Source organism: Homalodisca vitripennis, chromosome 4 (genome assembly GCF_021130785.1).
Source record: "Homalodisca vitripennis isolate AUS2020 chromosome 4, UT_GWSS_2.1, whole genome shotgun sequence".
In the NCBI taxonomy this organism is placed as follows: Eukaryota; Metazoa; Arthropoda; class Insecta; order Hemiptera; family Cicadellidae; genus Homalodisca; species Homalodisca vitripennis.
In genome coordinates this window covers 133371542-133389702 of record NC_060210.1, presented here as the reverse complement: position 1 = coordinate 133389702, position 18161 = coordinate 133371542, and the positions used below count along the sequence as shown (strand labels likewise).

Sequence of the window (18161 nt, the reverse complement as noted above, 5' to 3'; positions counted from 1 at the left end):
ATAAATCATCCTTTATAGATTTCGTGGAATAAATAAGCCACAGGCACACTGAAATTACGATCGTGCCAGTTTTTGTTGGAATAAGCTATAAATTATGGAAATTTTTGTATTAATTCTTATCGATGCAATGAATTGTATATTTCAAAAAAACTGTCACTATCTTGAATCCTTATGAGATGTGAAAACCCTTATGAGAGCAAAGGTTGTAAAATGGGACAATGCCAAAAACCCTTTTTAGAGTTCTTAACTACTCACTTTCAAATTTTTGAACAGCAGAGAAACAGGATCTATAACGATGACTATCATTAAGCGCTAAGGGATGGTAGATATTTTGCTTGAACAGATTTCACCAATATCGATAGTGGTGTGTAACCAAGACAATTACAGAATACATTGAGGTATTTTTTAATTATCGTTAAGGAAGCAGGACACATATCGATGTCCATCATTTGTATGAGCGGTAAGAGATGGTATATATTTTGCTGGAACAGATTTCATCAATACCGATAGTGGTGTGTAATCGAGAGAGTTACAAAATACCTTGAGGAATCTCTAAATTTCGTTCGTCACAATGCTGATTCTCTGCGATTTAATTAAAGCACCCAATTGCTGTTTGTTGTTTAATAAAAATACTATTAGAAATACTTTTTGAAAAACAACATTCTCGTGGCACTGAAGGCCGTTATTCTTTTACACTGATGAGTCACAGTAATTTCGATGATTTACAATATAATCCAGTAGTATACAATACATTACAATTTACGTACTATACAATTACTATATTTCTAGTATAGTCGTAAATATTTTAAATTGCTAAACATTGATGCAGTGTACTTGTAAATCTATAGTATGTAGCAACTGAAATAAAAAGGTCACTCAATTTTAAAATGCAGCCATCTTAAAATACTTTTTAATGAGAATGTCTAACGCACCAAGATTAATTTCAACCAAGGTTGAGCGGAGTAGATTATACATTATGGTAGTAATTAATTGTATTCACTCATTCAAGAAACCATACGAGATATAAAGATTCGTAATTATTGTTATTACCCACTCAACAATTCTAAACCCCTATATCGTGCTCTACAATGCTACGATGCCTGAGGCATAACTTTTCGAGCTGTTTAATGTTTCTAAAACAGATTATCCAAGCTCCTTCTTGAAAATGCTCAGTGAGAGTCTCAATTTATCTTAAGAATATTCTATTCATATAGCAATTTTGTAAAATCAATAAGAAGTTATGGCAGATACCATGCTGACAAGCCTTCGTGATATTGTATTCAGTAAATTTAGGATCTAGGGTCATGGTCGGTTAAGATATGCAGATGTTTTCATAAAATTCTGACTTAAGTTATCAAACTTAAGTAATCAAAATAATCATACAAGGGACTTTATATGCCTAATAATTATTCTTCAAACTTTTCATGTTGTCTTTGAATTCTTTGAATTCTGTCAGAGAGCCTTTGCAACAACCTCTGACCCGAGTTGATTGACCTCAGTACATTGCATTGATTCCACTGATTTCTATGAAAACGCATTGAATATTTCTCTGCATTGAGGATTATTTTCTCCTTTATACTACAGAACGATACATAAGAACAGACTTAATTACCAAATTGTGATTCAAAGGTTCGCCTGCTTTTAATCTGAACTCTATTATGCAACTACTTATAAACCGGACAGTTGGTAGTATTTCCGGATGAATTATAGCACTTCTGACAGTGAAATAAAGGACATTTCTAAAATTGTATCACATGTCAGAACTAAGGCATTCTTAGATTTGTGTTTGAAATATTCTGTCCACGCAGCTATATCAGCAGATAACGACATCGCAGTTTTATCGCTATGTGATAAAATGAGCTGCAGAATATCTTCAAATGCTTCAACAGCGTGATTAGTGCAATCAAGCCCTTATCGTAATCAGTCCAAACCTTAGTAAGATTTACCAAGGACGGAAGTAGTGGATTGCAAGTAGTGGTTGTATAGGGTCACTCGTCCGCTATGTATAGCGGCTGGACCGAAAACCTTCTCCGTTTTGACACGTGATGAAAATTAGTAGTTTTGGCACCATTTCTCAACCATTCAAGATAAAGCAAAACTTTAAATACGAACATTTTAGATGTTAAGATTGCTAATGATGGGTGTAGTGAAAGTCATACCTTTAAGTTTTATTAGTTTGAAATATCCTAAATTTTGACTATTAACAAAAAAAATTAGAAATTTGCTGAAAATTGGCAATTGTAACATATTTTTACAAAGAGTACTTCTATAGTAACCTTGAATAAAGTTTGTAGTTTTTAACGAGGTAACAGTAAAAAACTGTGCAACATATTCAACCATCGCTGTACGCAAAGAAGCGAAATAAATTAAAATTCTTATCACAATGTCAGTGAATCACAGCCTTTTAAGTGAGGTACGACTCGAACCTACCTTTACACTTAAACCCTTTAAAAAATTACCCATACCCCCTCCACCAACAGAGCCATTTATTGGCATTTGTAGTGTCAAAAATGATTTTCCCGAATTCTCTGTGGTTAAGGGGGGGGGGGGGTTTAGTTAAAACGGAGAAGTTAGATTTCTCGGTTCAGCCGGTAAAAGAATATATTGCGGACAGGTCGCCTGCCTAACTTGTATACCGAGTAGTAGATGAACTTTTCTTATATCTCCAACAACTCTTATGTATAAAATATAAATAAAACTTAAATTGACATAATAAATAAACAGCTATTATTAATAATAAACTCAAATTCCATAATAAATTAATATGACTAAAACATAATTAATACATCTTAATGCTATCACAGCGTTGTTGCTTGAATGCGTAATACATTCTACTTGATTTTTAATGCACTTTAAGGAAACAGAATTGAAGAAAAATCTACAGGTGGTATATAAAAGTCTAAAGTATAGTTTTTACAGTTAAAACAATAATTTATCATAAAAAATAAGTTGTGTGAATTTAAATTATTTATTTTAATCCATTTTCTGGGCTATGTTTTAAACTAATCTTCAAAATAGTTTATACTTCAATAAGTCACGGCGGTCTTTACATATTCTTCTAACTGCAACACAAAATCTTCGAATTGTTTCTTTTTTCATACAGATCATCAGTTTCTTATTAATTTTCAATAATATAATTATTTTTATAAGTATTTAAACTCCGTAAAATCCCGTTCGAAGTGAGTTCTAATAACTCACGATCTGAGAGGCCATGCCAAGCACTCCAAACTTCACAAAACCAGCGGAAATGCAGTCCTACGGCGTTTTATAGTCGTACTTCCACTCCCATACCTCTCAACCACTACACGATATTCCCGCGGTCTCATATTGACTGCTGACCAACTCAGATCTCATAGTTATCTGCTTCCATTGTTGTTATTCTTCCTGAAACCCCGATTTCAGGACAATGTGATCATGCACATTTTGTCGAACATGCAGACTTCCCCATTATTCTGCTAATTTTATCATGACGCAAACCAAACTATCGAGGTGAACAGAAATTCGTAATGTACATTCTAATATAATAAATTATAATAACAAAAATCTATTTAAAAAGCGCGGAACTTGACATTTATGTTGCTGTATAACTGTCCCTTACTTAACTTACGCCGTGGCAATCTGGGGATCAGAAAGAATTAATTCTAAATGTATTTTTATCTTACAAAAATGCATGTAAATTATTGCTGGAATTCATTAAAGATAATCTTGCAACCTATTTTTTTAGGAAATTATAACTTTCATTTTCACTTTTATTTATATATTTGCCACATTCATTTTTATTTCAGAACCGTAGTATTTTTCAGTCTCTTATCCCACAATTGAAATACATTCTTAGAAACAATAAAACCAAATATATCCTTTAAAATCTATTTCACAAGTCCAGTATTCATTTAATAAATTTAACTTTCACAACTTGAGCCAAGGCAAGAATATTAAACCATATAGAACAGGACCTACGTTGTAAATATTTCAAACTTTAAACCAGCATACTGTTTTAAAGTGTTAACCCGTTGAGGTCGGATTTGCGGGCTTTGTACTCTACTAATAAAGACCTTTAATTTGTTGTAATACTCGACCTATGCTCTCATTTAAGCTTTCCTTCTGATTCCATGCGAGTCATCCCTCTGACACGTCAAAAATATGGTAGTTACTTCAAAAAGTGCATTTATAGGTGCAGTAATGGCGTACCAAGTTTTATTGCTCTATCTGTAATCGTACGGGAATTATCAAGTCCGTGCAGGGCTTTTTTACACCCTGTATGTTTCACCATACTACCATGATATTGGCTGCAGTATCCCCATTAGTGGAAATGTGATATTCTCACTAGTGGTGAAAAGCAGTTGTCAGTTCCATTGTTTTATTAAATGAAACAGCGAGCTCCTTTGAAAATTGTAAAAATATTGCTTTGTTTGTTCGTGTCATTGTTGAAGTTCTTGTTATGTTACTTTTATTATTCCTCGAATAGAAAGTAATTGTATGGTGTAGTATTGTGAAACACTCTTGGGGAAATGTCTTTACAGTGTCGCACTTGCAAAACACATAGGTTCAGAAGTAATAAAAACGTTAATATAAGATGAACATAAAATTATCCACGATCAAATTCGGATTAACCATTCTATTTTTAAATTACACATAATACAATTAATGTTAAGAAACCGATTTGCCACGTTTTCGAACTTCATTTTAGGGCAATGGCACATCTATAATAATCTATAGTGCGGTTACTAATAACTTTGCCAAGGAATACTAACTTGCATGAAAAAGTCCACCCCTACCCCAACCCTCGCTGGGTACCTACGAATAATAATACTGTACTCAGCGCTCCCGATACATGATAAAATGGTGAACAACGTCAGTTACCTTCTCTCCTGTCTTTCACGATTCAATTGTGAAGATGGTTACATACAATTTAGTATAAACAGTATCACATTAAAGGCTATTATAGTATTTGCGCTTTAAATACCATAAAATTGTATTTATACAGTTTTGTTTTTAATTAATTTACTTTGATTTACAGTGTCCATTTTTACACGTATACTGTCAAAAAATATACACACGTCTATATTTGTTATAGTCTTCTGAATCTAAAACTATAGTAGTGGTGATACAAAAACATTTAAAAGGTGAATTTTTTAATGATTGGTCAAGTTAACTCGGTTAAGGACAAAGTTTTGAAAACATGAATATTTAACTTATTCAATTTAACTGTTTTGCGATAATACTGGTTTAGGCTGTGGGTACAAGTTTATAAGTGAGTGTTTGAGTGACAGGCATACCATAGGGGGCACAACAGTAAAATTAGTGTTGGAATGCATTAAAATATATGATGGAAATAGGAAATAGGAATGCACTATAATCCTTAATAGTTTTTTATTGACGATGGATGATGTGAAAATATAAGTTGTATTTTTACGCACATCTACTGTTCTTAGTTATACTAAGTTCTTAGTTCTGTTCTTAGTTGCAGGTAAGTTTATCACTGCAATGCCTTAAGTTTTAATTTTTGTGCTTGCTTTATGCCTTAAGAATATGTTTGCGCCTGATGGAGATGAAAGATTCCAATCCTCGAACGTACTGTTCTATTTTTGTAACATATAACTATATCAAATGTCCCAAACAATGTTACCGTTACAAACAACGAATATAATCCTTGTTAAAATGGAAATTCAACTGTTACTAAGTTAAATTTAATAAAAGAATAGTTTTAACTTGAACCTTTTTCAGTACGATTCAGACAGATGAAAATGTTTCAACTAACAAACTTGTTGGCATCATTTTTGCCTATCTTGCTATGTATGTTTTTGTAAACTTGACATAGAGTTTTTTAACTGTAGGACAATTTTTTACCTCCAAAAACGTAGTGAGAGAACCAACCACGTGAAATTATACTGTTGATGAGAGTTATGATTGTTTTTGTTACAGAAAAGTGTACTTATTATTAAATGGAAGCTGAAAAACTAGGGAACATTAATATAAACGTTTCTTTGTTTAGTCAAATAATTTGGTGAAATTTCGTTCAGTAAACTGTAGTATTCTCGCATAAATTATTTTTATTCTATTAAGTTTTATAATGTTTAAGAAATCTGACGCATATTCGCTTTTGGTTAAGATTCAACGATCTCGCCAAAATGCTGTGTAACAGTTTAATGTTCCCGTTCTGAGTAAAACTTATGAATTTATTCAGGTATTCATAAAATAATATCATGGTATCGACGATGGTATAAAGTATAATGTTATAAAAAGTTGATAGTGTGATAAATTTAAAGCAAAACGTTGAAACTTTTTGATAAATGAAGGAATTACGGCAAATGACACATATTGTTGGCAGATATACGGTGTACAAACATTGCACATATCACAGTTAGCTTCGGATAGTTTGTTTTCATTTTCCACAGCTCTCAAAGCTTCATTCAACAGATTAAAGTTGTTCTGTTGAGCAATAGTTAGATGATTCTAAAATTGTATTGATGTTCAACTGTTTATAACCCTAGAGTAACGATTGACCTGACACTTCCTTAAGGCCCTACACGAACATTTGCTGTATTGACTCTATTATATTTTTATAGGACCGCAGCGGAGACTGCAAAGACTCAAAATGGGGCTTCTCAGTGGATACTGCGGCAGAATGGAAGCAAGGAGGCACAAACGTTACCCCCCCTCAGTCACACACCTCACCGATCTGTCAGCCAGTTCAGGAGAGCTTTGCCTCAGGTAGTGGACAAATCCTTTTTGGAACGGATTACATCATTATTCTAAATAAATACTAAGCAGAAAATCCTTATATGAATATGTTGCAAGTGCATTAAACAATAGTAGGTATTGACTATCCTTCAAGTTTTCTGTTGGCAATCCTTCAAAACGTTGATAACACAATTTCCTACCCTGAGATATTGCAACCTGGTTGTTGAAGGCCAATATTAAGTCAAATGCTGAAACTGGCTGAGCCAGTGATGTATGTCTGCTTATAAATGCGAGTAGAGGAGATGATTGGTTGCAGCTCATGGCCACTACGTTTTTAGCATAGGTTGCTAACTTTTATATAATCTGCTGCTGTCTTCTACATCAGCTATTTTTCCGTCATCCCCAAGGTAACTCTTCCTATTCTTGGATAATAATATGTCATCTTAGCAAGTAATATTTTATTTGTCGGAGTTGGTTAGTTTTGAAACTTTGTTATGTTATGACCATTCTTCTCTTTCCTAAATTTTGAATACATAACGTGCTTACAAACTTGTAGAAACTGGTAGTGTTACTGCTCTAAAAACTAAGATGAGTATAAATTCGTTTACAATAAATATTATAGAAATTTGGCATAAAATATTCATAGTTTTCTACCACCAATCTAGATAATTTGTAAGGCATGAGGTTGGATAGACAAAGGATAGTGTGGAATACTTACCTCCAAAAACGTGGGGTTTAAAGTTTACGTCAAAAGGTTTGGAAAGTGAACTTTTCAGAAGTTATTACTAACATAAACACTATATACCCCATGTAAAACATCGTTACCACGGAGTTAAGGAAAATGTATGTCACCAAATTGAGAGCTAAAATCAAAAATTCAAAAACTACTATGTAGTTGTCCTTAAAATTCTTGAAGAAGTACAGGTCCTATTTTCCACTATTTTTCCTATTCGTTTTCGCATACAAGGTTTCTGTTCATTGGACTTTATTAAGTCTGTTATAATCATTATAATTATCACCTCGTTTACATTTTTGCTCTTTTAGTCCTTATCCTTAACTAACTATTCTTGAATATTAACATACTGTAACCTTCCATGAACACCTTGTATACACTCGTTTGTTTTAAAGCATGCCAAACTTGTGCATGTGCTTGTACTTGTATATTCAACAAATCATAGCATCGCTGATAGCAGTGACGGAATCTAGGGTACGTAAGAGGGAGCAGTTGCCCCTCAAGTATATTCTAATTAGTAATTAATTGTTAGAAACTACTGTTATTTATATGGAATTATTGTTTATTAACATGTTAATTTTTTGCTACTGAGTACTGATAGTGGTCATGAAGAATAATGTTAACCCTGAGTTCAGCCATCACGTTTTTAGCCCTGGCAGAAATGTCTGTCTAGTCTAACTACATAACCTCTTTCTTCACTTGTGCGCAGTTTGGTTGAACTCCTTTTGCTTACAGGTATGCTGCCCTTTGCGAATTCTAAACCCTATTATATACTTTCATTATAAACATTCCGTGGCCAAACTGTTCTTAGTTGTCTTAGTCACAGATAGATCGAAGCACCTTCGCTGTGAAGTGTTTCACCCTCACATGGGAGTTGCAACTTGTTTTGAGGTTAAGATGTTATAAGCCCGCATCAGCATCTAGGCCTATCGAAGTTCAAACCATTCGAAACACAATGTACGTACTTCAATCTCTCTGCCAAAAACACGCAATATTTTAGCGTTTCACTAAGAATTCTATTCCTTTTCATGGAAATCAAACTCAGTTGAAGTCTGTAAGTGACAAAATATGTTACTGCAGAGTGAACAGCGCAAACGCAATCCTAGAGAACGATGAAACATTACGAGAAATAGCAGAAAACGATACTTACAACGGAGGTGCAGCCAACTTATTGATAAAATTCGAGGAAGACTTTAATTTCATTTTCTGTTTGATTCCACTCTAACTAGTACCAACACAGTGCGACATCTTGTCAAAAGCACAACAGGCAACCAAAATCGACAATGCAATACTCAATGACACTTGAATCCACTACATCTATACTATCGTCAATCAGAAGTGACAAGTCTTTGAACAACTTTCGTCACTTTGCAGCAAAAGTGAAGAGAGTTGCAACGTCAAGCCAGCGGATATTCCGAGGAAAAAGAAAATACCCGATAAGTTGTTAGGAGGAGGAACAAAATATCCAACTGGAACTGAGTAAACTGTGGGAGACTACTACAAGGTGATAGTGCTCACTCCAGTTCTCGACATTCTTATTTGAGAAATCAAAGGAAGGCTTGAAGAAACCAACATTGCCACATTGAATACACTTTATAACTTCATCACAGCTGACAATGTTATACTCAACGACGTACATGATCTGTGCCAGCACTACTCAGTAGATGAAGGCATTTTATTATGTAGCTGAACTAAAATTTTTTATCCAATGGTTATTGACATAGACTTAGAAACAAGATGTAAGGTATTAACGAAAACAATCTAAAATATGTATTTCCCAACATATTTTAATTTGTTCTCCTTTACCTTACCTTCAGCTAATGAGTTTAACTTCATGCGAACGTTCATTCTCTTGTTTGAGAAGATTAAAGACTTACGAATGTATATTCGTCGTTTTATATATCGTCCATTTAAGAAGAAGGGATTCGGCAGCCGTCCCTCGTAAAATGTATATATCAGATGAAACAAAATATATTTAGGAGTGTTCCAATACCAATTTTAATAAATCTAAGGCTCATACGAGTATATACGTCAAAATGTTGGTGTAAGTAATTTACATGATTAGTTTGATACTTTTGTCTCAGATTTAATACATATATCACCAACTGCGTGTTTCAAACTATATTCGTATTTTGTAAATAATCTATACCAGAGTAGTAGTAACAATTTGCTAAAGAATCCTAGGCAAGAGCCTCAGTGGTCAAAACCCTCCTTTAGGATCTTAGAAATTCAGAAGGCTTAGGAACTACGATGCTATGGAACTGTGGGATATAGAGCTAGGCAAACCGGGAACTAACAATGCTTCAGCTAGGAGGTTGTAGATGTTTAGGTTTCTAGGATATAAGGTAAAAAGGGCTAGAAAGTTGAGGAACGTTCTCTTCCATGACTGAGCGATAAGGCTACCATTCCCAAACCAAGAAGTCGTAAACTAATTCCCGGAGTGGTCATAAAATTTGATCTTAGTTTTGCTCCATTGTCCTTTTATAGAAAACGGTTATTCGTATTACAATTTTCCACAAAAAACTTTAGACAATGAAAGCTGAATTCAAAAAGTTAGGAAATTTATGACTAAGTAATTTGCGTGGAAATCATGGATCACAACATGATGTAGAGCAGTGGCGTAGCTACCTTGGGTGACACTCGGTGCGGAAGTTGTTGGTGTCACCTCATCGAAAGTAAAAAGCAATAAATTTGTTATGATAAAGGTCATGGATATAATTTTTTTTCTTTTTATTATCTATCACTATAGAATAAAACACGTTTAACAATTCGCGCCAACTAAACACAACACACTTCACGAAATAAATGAGAAATGTTGCAACTGAAACGTCCAAGATCGCGAGTATGGGACGGGGAATCCCCCACGACAGCGTCAGGCTCTTTTGCGGAAATCCCCGAATTATACATAAAGCTGAGCTAGTGCTAGTGGAGGAATTCCCAAAAAAGAAATTTTTTTGCTAGCCATTTATTTATTTTTTGTTTGTACATTGTTCTTAAAGTTGAGAGACCGGGTGGGTGTCACCCAAAAAAGGTGACAACCGATGCGGCCCTCCCCCACCGCCCCCCCTTTGCTATGCCACTGATGTAGAGTCCAAAAGACCAGAAAGGAGAGCTAGAAAATCTAGGTACTATTTTAATAAAGGCTTTGGTCTATTGGTCCTGAGACATTATATATTATGAAGCTCCAAAAGCTACAACTTTATACAACAAATAACTGAACAAAAGACTAACTTCAGTGAAAGAGAGCTTAAAAGAATATTACTGCCCAGCCATAATACACAAGACCTGCATCAAACAACATGAAATGTGTTTGTTTCTTTATGGGTGGAAAAAGACCTACACAAAGGCCTCATAGCACATAATCATTTCTAACACCATTAGATCATTAGAAATTCTAAGAACATCTGTTTTTCTACTAAAAACCTTCTATGGCAGAAGATTTAATTTTGCAATTTAATTTTGGGAAATGGAATGGGTACATGTACTATGTACCTTTAAGAGTCTTAGAATATTCAATTTATGTTTTGTGTGAGTAATCATGTCTATATATTGTAGTATTCTTTCCAGATAGTTCAATGAAAAGCAAGGTTTCTTAACCAAGTCTGTAATGAGATATTTGTGTAATATACAGTTTATTTTAATTTACTTGTAGCTTTACTGCGCTCATTCTCTTTGTGCCTCATACAATAGAACTAAAACACGTAATTTGTTCCAGTACTTAGCAGCCCTAGCAAAGAACTTGCTATTGCTGGACCTGGGTATGGTGATAGCCTTCCCCACGATAGTCATCCCTCCTCTCCTCCATGCCAAGGACGGCCTCCACTTCACCATCACTCAGGCGTCCTGGTTTGGTAAGTTAAGCTACTTTAATTTCCTTTACTTTTTAAGGACGAGCTCTAATTTTACTTCCAGCTTATTAATTAAGGGTAAGACACAACAAAGTAGGAGTTTTGTTTCGACAGTTAATCTACTTGGCAATGAATATGTTCAGCCATAAAATTCAGGAGCTATGAAGTAACGCATTACTCGTGTTAAAAATTACATTTCATCTCACTGATGAATCTTGGACACTGGTTCCACTTTCACCACAGACCAGGATTGTAAGTAACTAGCTAGGTTCGCACTAGTAGGTGATCATATGCTTAGGTGTGTAGTAGGATGATTTAAATGGGGATAAAAGAAACTGTTTTAATTATTCTAGCAGTAGTCTTGGGAATATTCTGCCTTGCCTTCTGGCCCTTGTCTTGCCTGCACACACCCCAAATGAGTGAGGTACTTACATTATTTTTCTTGAGTACAGTACCAGTAAATGGGTTTTACTCCAACACAGTTACTTGCTTGATTATATTTCAACTATTTGGTTTACTATGTCTCCTTCTTAACATTGCTGTGCACTTTAAGCTACTCAAAGACTTCCCAGTTCTTGTCCAAATTTCTCCAAAATTGATAAGTTTAATAGTTTAACTTACAGTATTTTGCTTTATTTAATCCACGAATTACTACCAAATTCGACCTTCTCCCTCCTGGCAAGGGTGGGCGCCCGAAGGAGACTAGCAACTGGAGGGTAAATCCCCACGCAGACTAGCTAATGGACTGTGGGTGGCTCGAGGAAGACTAGCAACTGGAGGGTGGGTGCCTGAAGGAGACTAGCAACTGGAGAGTGGGTGCCTGAAGGAGGCTAGTAACTGGGTGGTGGGTGCCCGAGGGAGACTAGCAACTGGAGGGTGGGTGCCACGAGGAAGACTAGCAACTGGAGAGTAAGTGTCCAAGGCAGACTAGCAACTGGAGGGTGGGTGCCTCGAGTAAGACTAGCAACTGGAGGGTGGGTGCCCGAAGGAGACTAGCAACCAGAGGGTAGGTGCCCAAAGCAGAGTAGCTAACGGAGGGTGGTTGCCCAAAGAAGACTAACAACTGGAGGGTAGGTGCCCAAGGCAGACTAACTAACGGAGGGTGGTTGCCCGAGGGAGACTAGCAACTGGAGGATGGGTGCCCTGAGAAAGACTAGCAACTTCACAAGGGAATTACAAGAAGAAAGAATATAGATTAAAGGGGACACCAGTTTATCACTACTTAATAGAAAATATCAGTGTATGTATCATTTTGTAAATTTATTTTATTATATGCTTTATTTTGTTTAAATTTTCTTACTGTCCATGGGTGATTTGACAGGACTATAATATTTTGGACATTTTCCATAGTTATATCTTATAAAATATATAAAGATGGCTAATATCCGACATCCTATTATATTTCCAATTACTTTAGTAATCCTTAGTTTTACATGCTATGTTTTACTTATCTTAAACTATCTTAGATAGCTGAAGGAATAACACATTTTAAGCCAACAAATAGTACGAGATTTCATTACTAGTATAGACGGTGGCTATTGATCAAGCCCTGGGATAGAACTTTTGAGACGAGTATTAAAGGATACTTTTCATCATGGTGTAAAAAGGCACACGAAATCTTTTAAAATATGATGTGACATTTTATTAGAGTCTAGTAGGCTATTTATTGTTCCATAAGGAAATGTAAGAATATTTTATAATTCATTTTGGAATAGAAATCAGCTGTTTGAATAGAGGACTGTCGAAACAAATTAATTTCAATTGTTTATACAGAGAAAGATATGTTTACATAGGAAAAGAATTGTTTGCATAGGAAAGTAATGTTTAGGAGAGGGAAAATTAACTGACAACTACGAGGAAACGATGACTTCCGCAGATTTTCGTTGTACTGGATAGTAGCCATTACCATACAGAGTGATAAAAATATATATTACAAATGTGTCGACTGGTAATTATTAAACAATGCATCACAGTACTGATTTAACATCAGCTGTGAAATACAAATGAACTATTACAAAACATAATTAAGTGAAGATCTGATAACTTATCACACAATCTTATCAGATATTGAATCATGTTTGGTTCATGTATAGGATAGACATAATTTTACTGGCTTATTTCCTTGACTCATTGCTGAAAATTGATACGGTTGTGTTCAAAGATTTATCTATTTTTATTTATTTTCCAAGCTATACATTATTCAATTCAATGGCAGTGATTGAATTGAAAAATGATTTTATAAACTCAACCTACTAGCTTTGGTATGACTATTTTGATACCATAGAGTTCAGCCACAGCGCGAGCATCAGTGAAAAATTACTAGTAAAATATTAAGAGATTTGTAATTTTATGATGTATAAGTCTAGAGCTTTGAAAAGTATCTATAAATAAAATACTATCCAGTTCCAATCAGTTATTTTGTTTAGGACATAGCGTTAACAATGAGTATAAGAAAGGCACACTAACACCACCGTCAATAGAATTAAAAGGTTCTATTCTAAAAAGAACGTTTCAGTCACAATACTTGAGGCTCACAACCCAATTTCACCCCGTACTCTTACAATCCTGCAAAGTTATAGTTAAAATTTAAATATATTTAGGGATGCTCAAAGTGCTTTTTTGTAACAGTGTATGATTTTATCTGAATATTTTTTTCATATTTAAAAATTAAAAAGTTCTTTTCCGTCATCACTGAAAAATATTACCGCTCAAATTCATGAACAATATATCAGTTATCTTTTTCAGTTTAAATAATAAAATTTGTTTAAGTTATTACTTCGGTGAAAAATTCAAACAAATAAATTATATACCCTGTATCTTACAATCCTGCAAAGTTATAGTTAAAATTTAAATATATTTAGGGATGCTCAAAGTGCATTTTTGTAACAGTGTATGATTTTATCTGTTTAACTGAATATTTCTTTCATATTTAAAAATTAAAAAGTTCTTTTCCATTATCACTGAAAAATATTACTACTCAAATTCATGAACAATATATCAGTTATCTTTTTCAGTTTAAATAATAAAATTTGTTTAAGTTATTACTTCGGTGAAAAATTCAAACAAATAAATGATATAGAGTAAATGTAAAACATTTGTGTAGGCAGTATAGTTTACTTCTGCCAACCTCTCGGCAGCCTGACTGCAGCAGCAACCCTGGACGTGCTGGGCCGCAAACGGTCCATGGTGTTCCTCAACATCCCGTTTCTCTGCTGCTGGATCGCTCTCTACTTCGCTGACACAGTCACTCTACTGTTCGTCCTCAGTGGTATCATGGGCCTAGGTCAGTATGGCTGATAATTCTTGTTCACAGATTTCATACATTACTTCCTTGTACCTTCTGCCATGAAGTCTTATCACTCTTTTATTTTTTTCTCTCTCTTAGGACAAGAAGCTTAGAAATTGCACACAGTCCTAAAAAGGCCTTTGCTCTGCTTCCAGAGTGACAGGATTTCTGGATGGGTAGGGTTAGGTGTAGGGGCCGTCTTCTGTCGAGACCCACAAAGAAGAATTTAGGGTGTTAATCTGTCATGTCCCCTCGGAAAACGGGAAGCCAGCACTGAACCAGCCTCTCCAAAGTACTCAGGGGGTGACACGCCCTTATGTTAAGGCTAACAAGAAATTTTGACTATTAGGAAACCCCTCACCAATTCTAACAGTCATCTCCCGCATTAGACTATACCTATCAAACAAACCTTGCACCCTAAAATTGCACTCTTGCAGCGGTTAGTGATGTGCCGCTCCTGGACATCTATAAGGTTGCCCAAATTTAAGTAACATATTGATTTTTGCTGCTTCCAGTGTAGGTTCAACTGGAAGATATAAACCAGTCAGAAGTGAATCCTTATGGGGACTTGTCATTCTTACATAGTAGGAGAATTAATGGATAACTTTTATGATATTGTTTGAAGAAAATATCATACAGAACTATAGTTGCCAGATCGTTCGGGTGCAATATTCGACTGAGAGGAGGTTGAAAAGATAGAGATGGTTCTGTTATGGACCAAAGTTAGTTTATTTTAAAGAAGGATAATAAAGGATAAAGCTTTCTTACATTTTTTACTAAAGGATGTTTTTACTATCTCCATCCATTCTCGCCTCAGTTTTTAATCATAACTCAACTCCGTAAGTATTAAAAGATGTGATCCTTAGTTACCTTTGAAGTATTCCACTGTTACTAAATTATTTATTCTTTAAATTATCATACGCTTTTGGAAACATGATTTGTAGTGGAAAATATGCTGTAAAGGATTTCACTAAATTTAAATTTAAAAAAAAAACAGCAAACCTGTAATATACAGTATTAGTAATATTGCACCAATCAGAGTAAAAACAAAAACGTTTTCAAAAATTTCACAAACCCATTCTTTATACTGTGTAGAATACTTAGTTGCTCCACCATGCTTTGGGATCTTGTCTAAAACCTTGTAGCCGACTCAATTGTGCAACTCATGAGGTAATGAGAGCATCTCTTAATCTGGATTATACTGGATGGCTGCTGGGTATACTGGACATATTGTAGCTTAGGTGTTTCTCCAGATTCCAGGAGACACCTCTGCGATGGTGTCAGATTTTTCAGAGGCTGCACTAAGCTGAAATCAGCATTTGCATTGAATCAATCCTTCCCACCATACCTACATAGTTGCATTAAGTTTTGGCTCCTCTTGGTCCTTGAAACGATAACGTAAAGTTTGTAGTGGAGTTTTGAAACACCCTAAGAGTTTATATGTATATATGTGTATATATATATATATATATATATATATAAACATGTACAATATTATATTGTAATATATATGTATAGGTGTTTTGCTTTTTTTTACAAGAATAACAAGGATGACACAATCTATATTCAATGTTCACAGGGATAGGTTCGATAGAAGCGTCAATCCTAACATACGTGGGGGAGATCAGCGAACCAAGATTGCGAGGGACCCTGACATCAATGGCAGAGATCGCAGAGTACATGGGCTTTGTCTTGATGTTCTTCTTGGGTACAGTAACAGACTGGAGGACAAGTGCCCTCATCAGTTCAGTGGTGCCCATCATTAGCATCATTGCCTTGCTACAGGTAAGGCACAGTAACATACTAGAGGGCAAGTGCTCTCATCAGTTCAGTGGTACCCATCATTAGCATCATTGCCTTGCTACAGGTAAGGCACAGTAACATACTAGAGGGCAAGTGCCCTCATCAGTTCAGTGGTACCCATCATTAGTATCATTGCCTTGCTACAGGTAAGGCACAGTAACATACTAGAGGGCAAGTGCTCTCATCAGTTCAGTGGTACCCATCATTAGCATCATTGCCTTGCTACAGGTAAGGCACAGTAACATACTAGAGGGCAAGTGCCCTCATCAGTTCAGTGGTACCCATCATTAGTATCATTGCCTTGCTACAGGTAAGGCACAGTAACATACTGGAGGACAAGTGCCCTCATCAGTTCAGTGGTACCCATCATTAGCATCATTGCCTTGCTACAGGTAAGGCACAGTAACATACTAGAGGGCAAGTGCCCTCATCAGTTCAGTGGTACCAATCATTAGTATCATTGCCTTGCTACAGGTAAGGCACAGTAACATACTAGAATCAAGAATCAAGAATCTGTTTATTGTCGTCCCACAATATTACAATGCATTGACAAAGTCATTTTGTTATACATTTACACAGTATAACAAGATAGTATAAAATAAAATACATACTAGACACTTATGGTTAAAAGTACAAGTCAAAAGGAAATAAAATCTAAAAGGCTAAATCATCTATACTACACAGAAGCATTTCATCTATACTATAAAAGGCTTTTTCTTTTAACCACTTAATTACAACATTTTTAAAGTTTTTACAGGTAACATCCTTAGCAGACATAGGCAGCTTGTTAAACAGTTTGATACCAATATAAGAGTATGCGTGCTGAGTTTTTGTTAGTCTAGCGTGCTTTAGGTCAATAAGGTCTCGTTGTCTAGTGCAGTAGTCATGCTTAGAGCGTCTAAGTTTAAATAAATCTAGATTTTCCTTAACATACATTAAGCTTTGCAAGATATAAATGGAAGGAACAGTGAGTATACTATGCTTTATAAATAGTGGCTTAGTGGGGTTGATGTTATTCAGTGGCTTATTACAAACGATCCACCAGCATTGGTGATGAAACGTTTGTTAATAATAGAAAGGCTCAAGCAGTGAGATGGCGTTGTTGTTACCTCATGTGAACAGGCTTGTCACATTTTATGACAGTAGTGTCACTCTTAACACTCTCTAAATCGACTATACTCTTCAATGGTTAAGAAGAAAATCAAATCTTAAAAGGTTTTTAAATAATAACGTGTGAGATTAATACATTGTTTATATTAACAACAGTAGAAACGAAAACGTTAAAATGTTTTCAATCCGCTGAGTTCACAAAAAAGAGTTATGTTTTGAAGTCTTAGTTACATAAGAAACATAGATATATATAACCTAAAACTTATGACTACTAACAATAGACAGATGATAACTCAATCCTTGTCTTCATTGCTTGGTGCTTATCAACGAGTTAAGAATAACTAATGAGCTACTATAGTTCCCTAATTCCAACACATCAAGGGAAGGTGAAATATCTCTTTGTGATATCCCTTTTAAACATTTTGATTGGTTTCACCATAAATAGGTGTGAGTGGACAAAGACAATTTTGAGCAATCTCACCATTAAAAACAAAAAAATTTCATACATTTATTTATTAAATACACTATTTATATATATATAATATATATATATATATATATATATATATATATATATATATATATATATATATATATATATATATACCTGATTATTGATGCTTACAATAAAATTATGAAAATTGTCAAACTGCAATAAAGAACATTTTAATTTAAATCTTTTTGAACTAGAATCGTGCAC

At 34.8% G+C, this 18161-nt stretch overlaps 1 protein-coding gene across 1 annotated transcript in view; it reads left to right on the top strand.

Annotated features, from left to right (window-relative positions):
- LOC124360194 (facilitated trehalose transporter Tret1-like) overlaps positions 1-18161 on the top strand; it is a 35166-nt gene that overhangs the window by 6585 nt on the left and 10420 nt on the right. Inside the window, exons 2-5 of the mRNA XM_046813591.1 lie at positions 6567-6711; positions 11130-11265; positions 14366-14545; positions 16128-16333. Of these exons, the coding sequence (XP_046669547.1) occupies positions 6567-6711; positions 11130-11265; positions 14366-14545; positions 16128-16333 (667 nt within the window). The remainder of the gene's footprint in view (positions 1-6566; positions 6712-11129; positions 11266-14365; positions 14546-16127; positions 16334-18161) is intronic.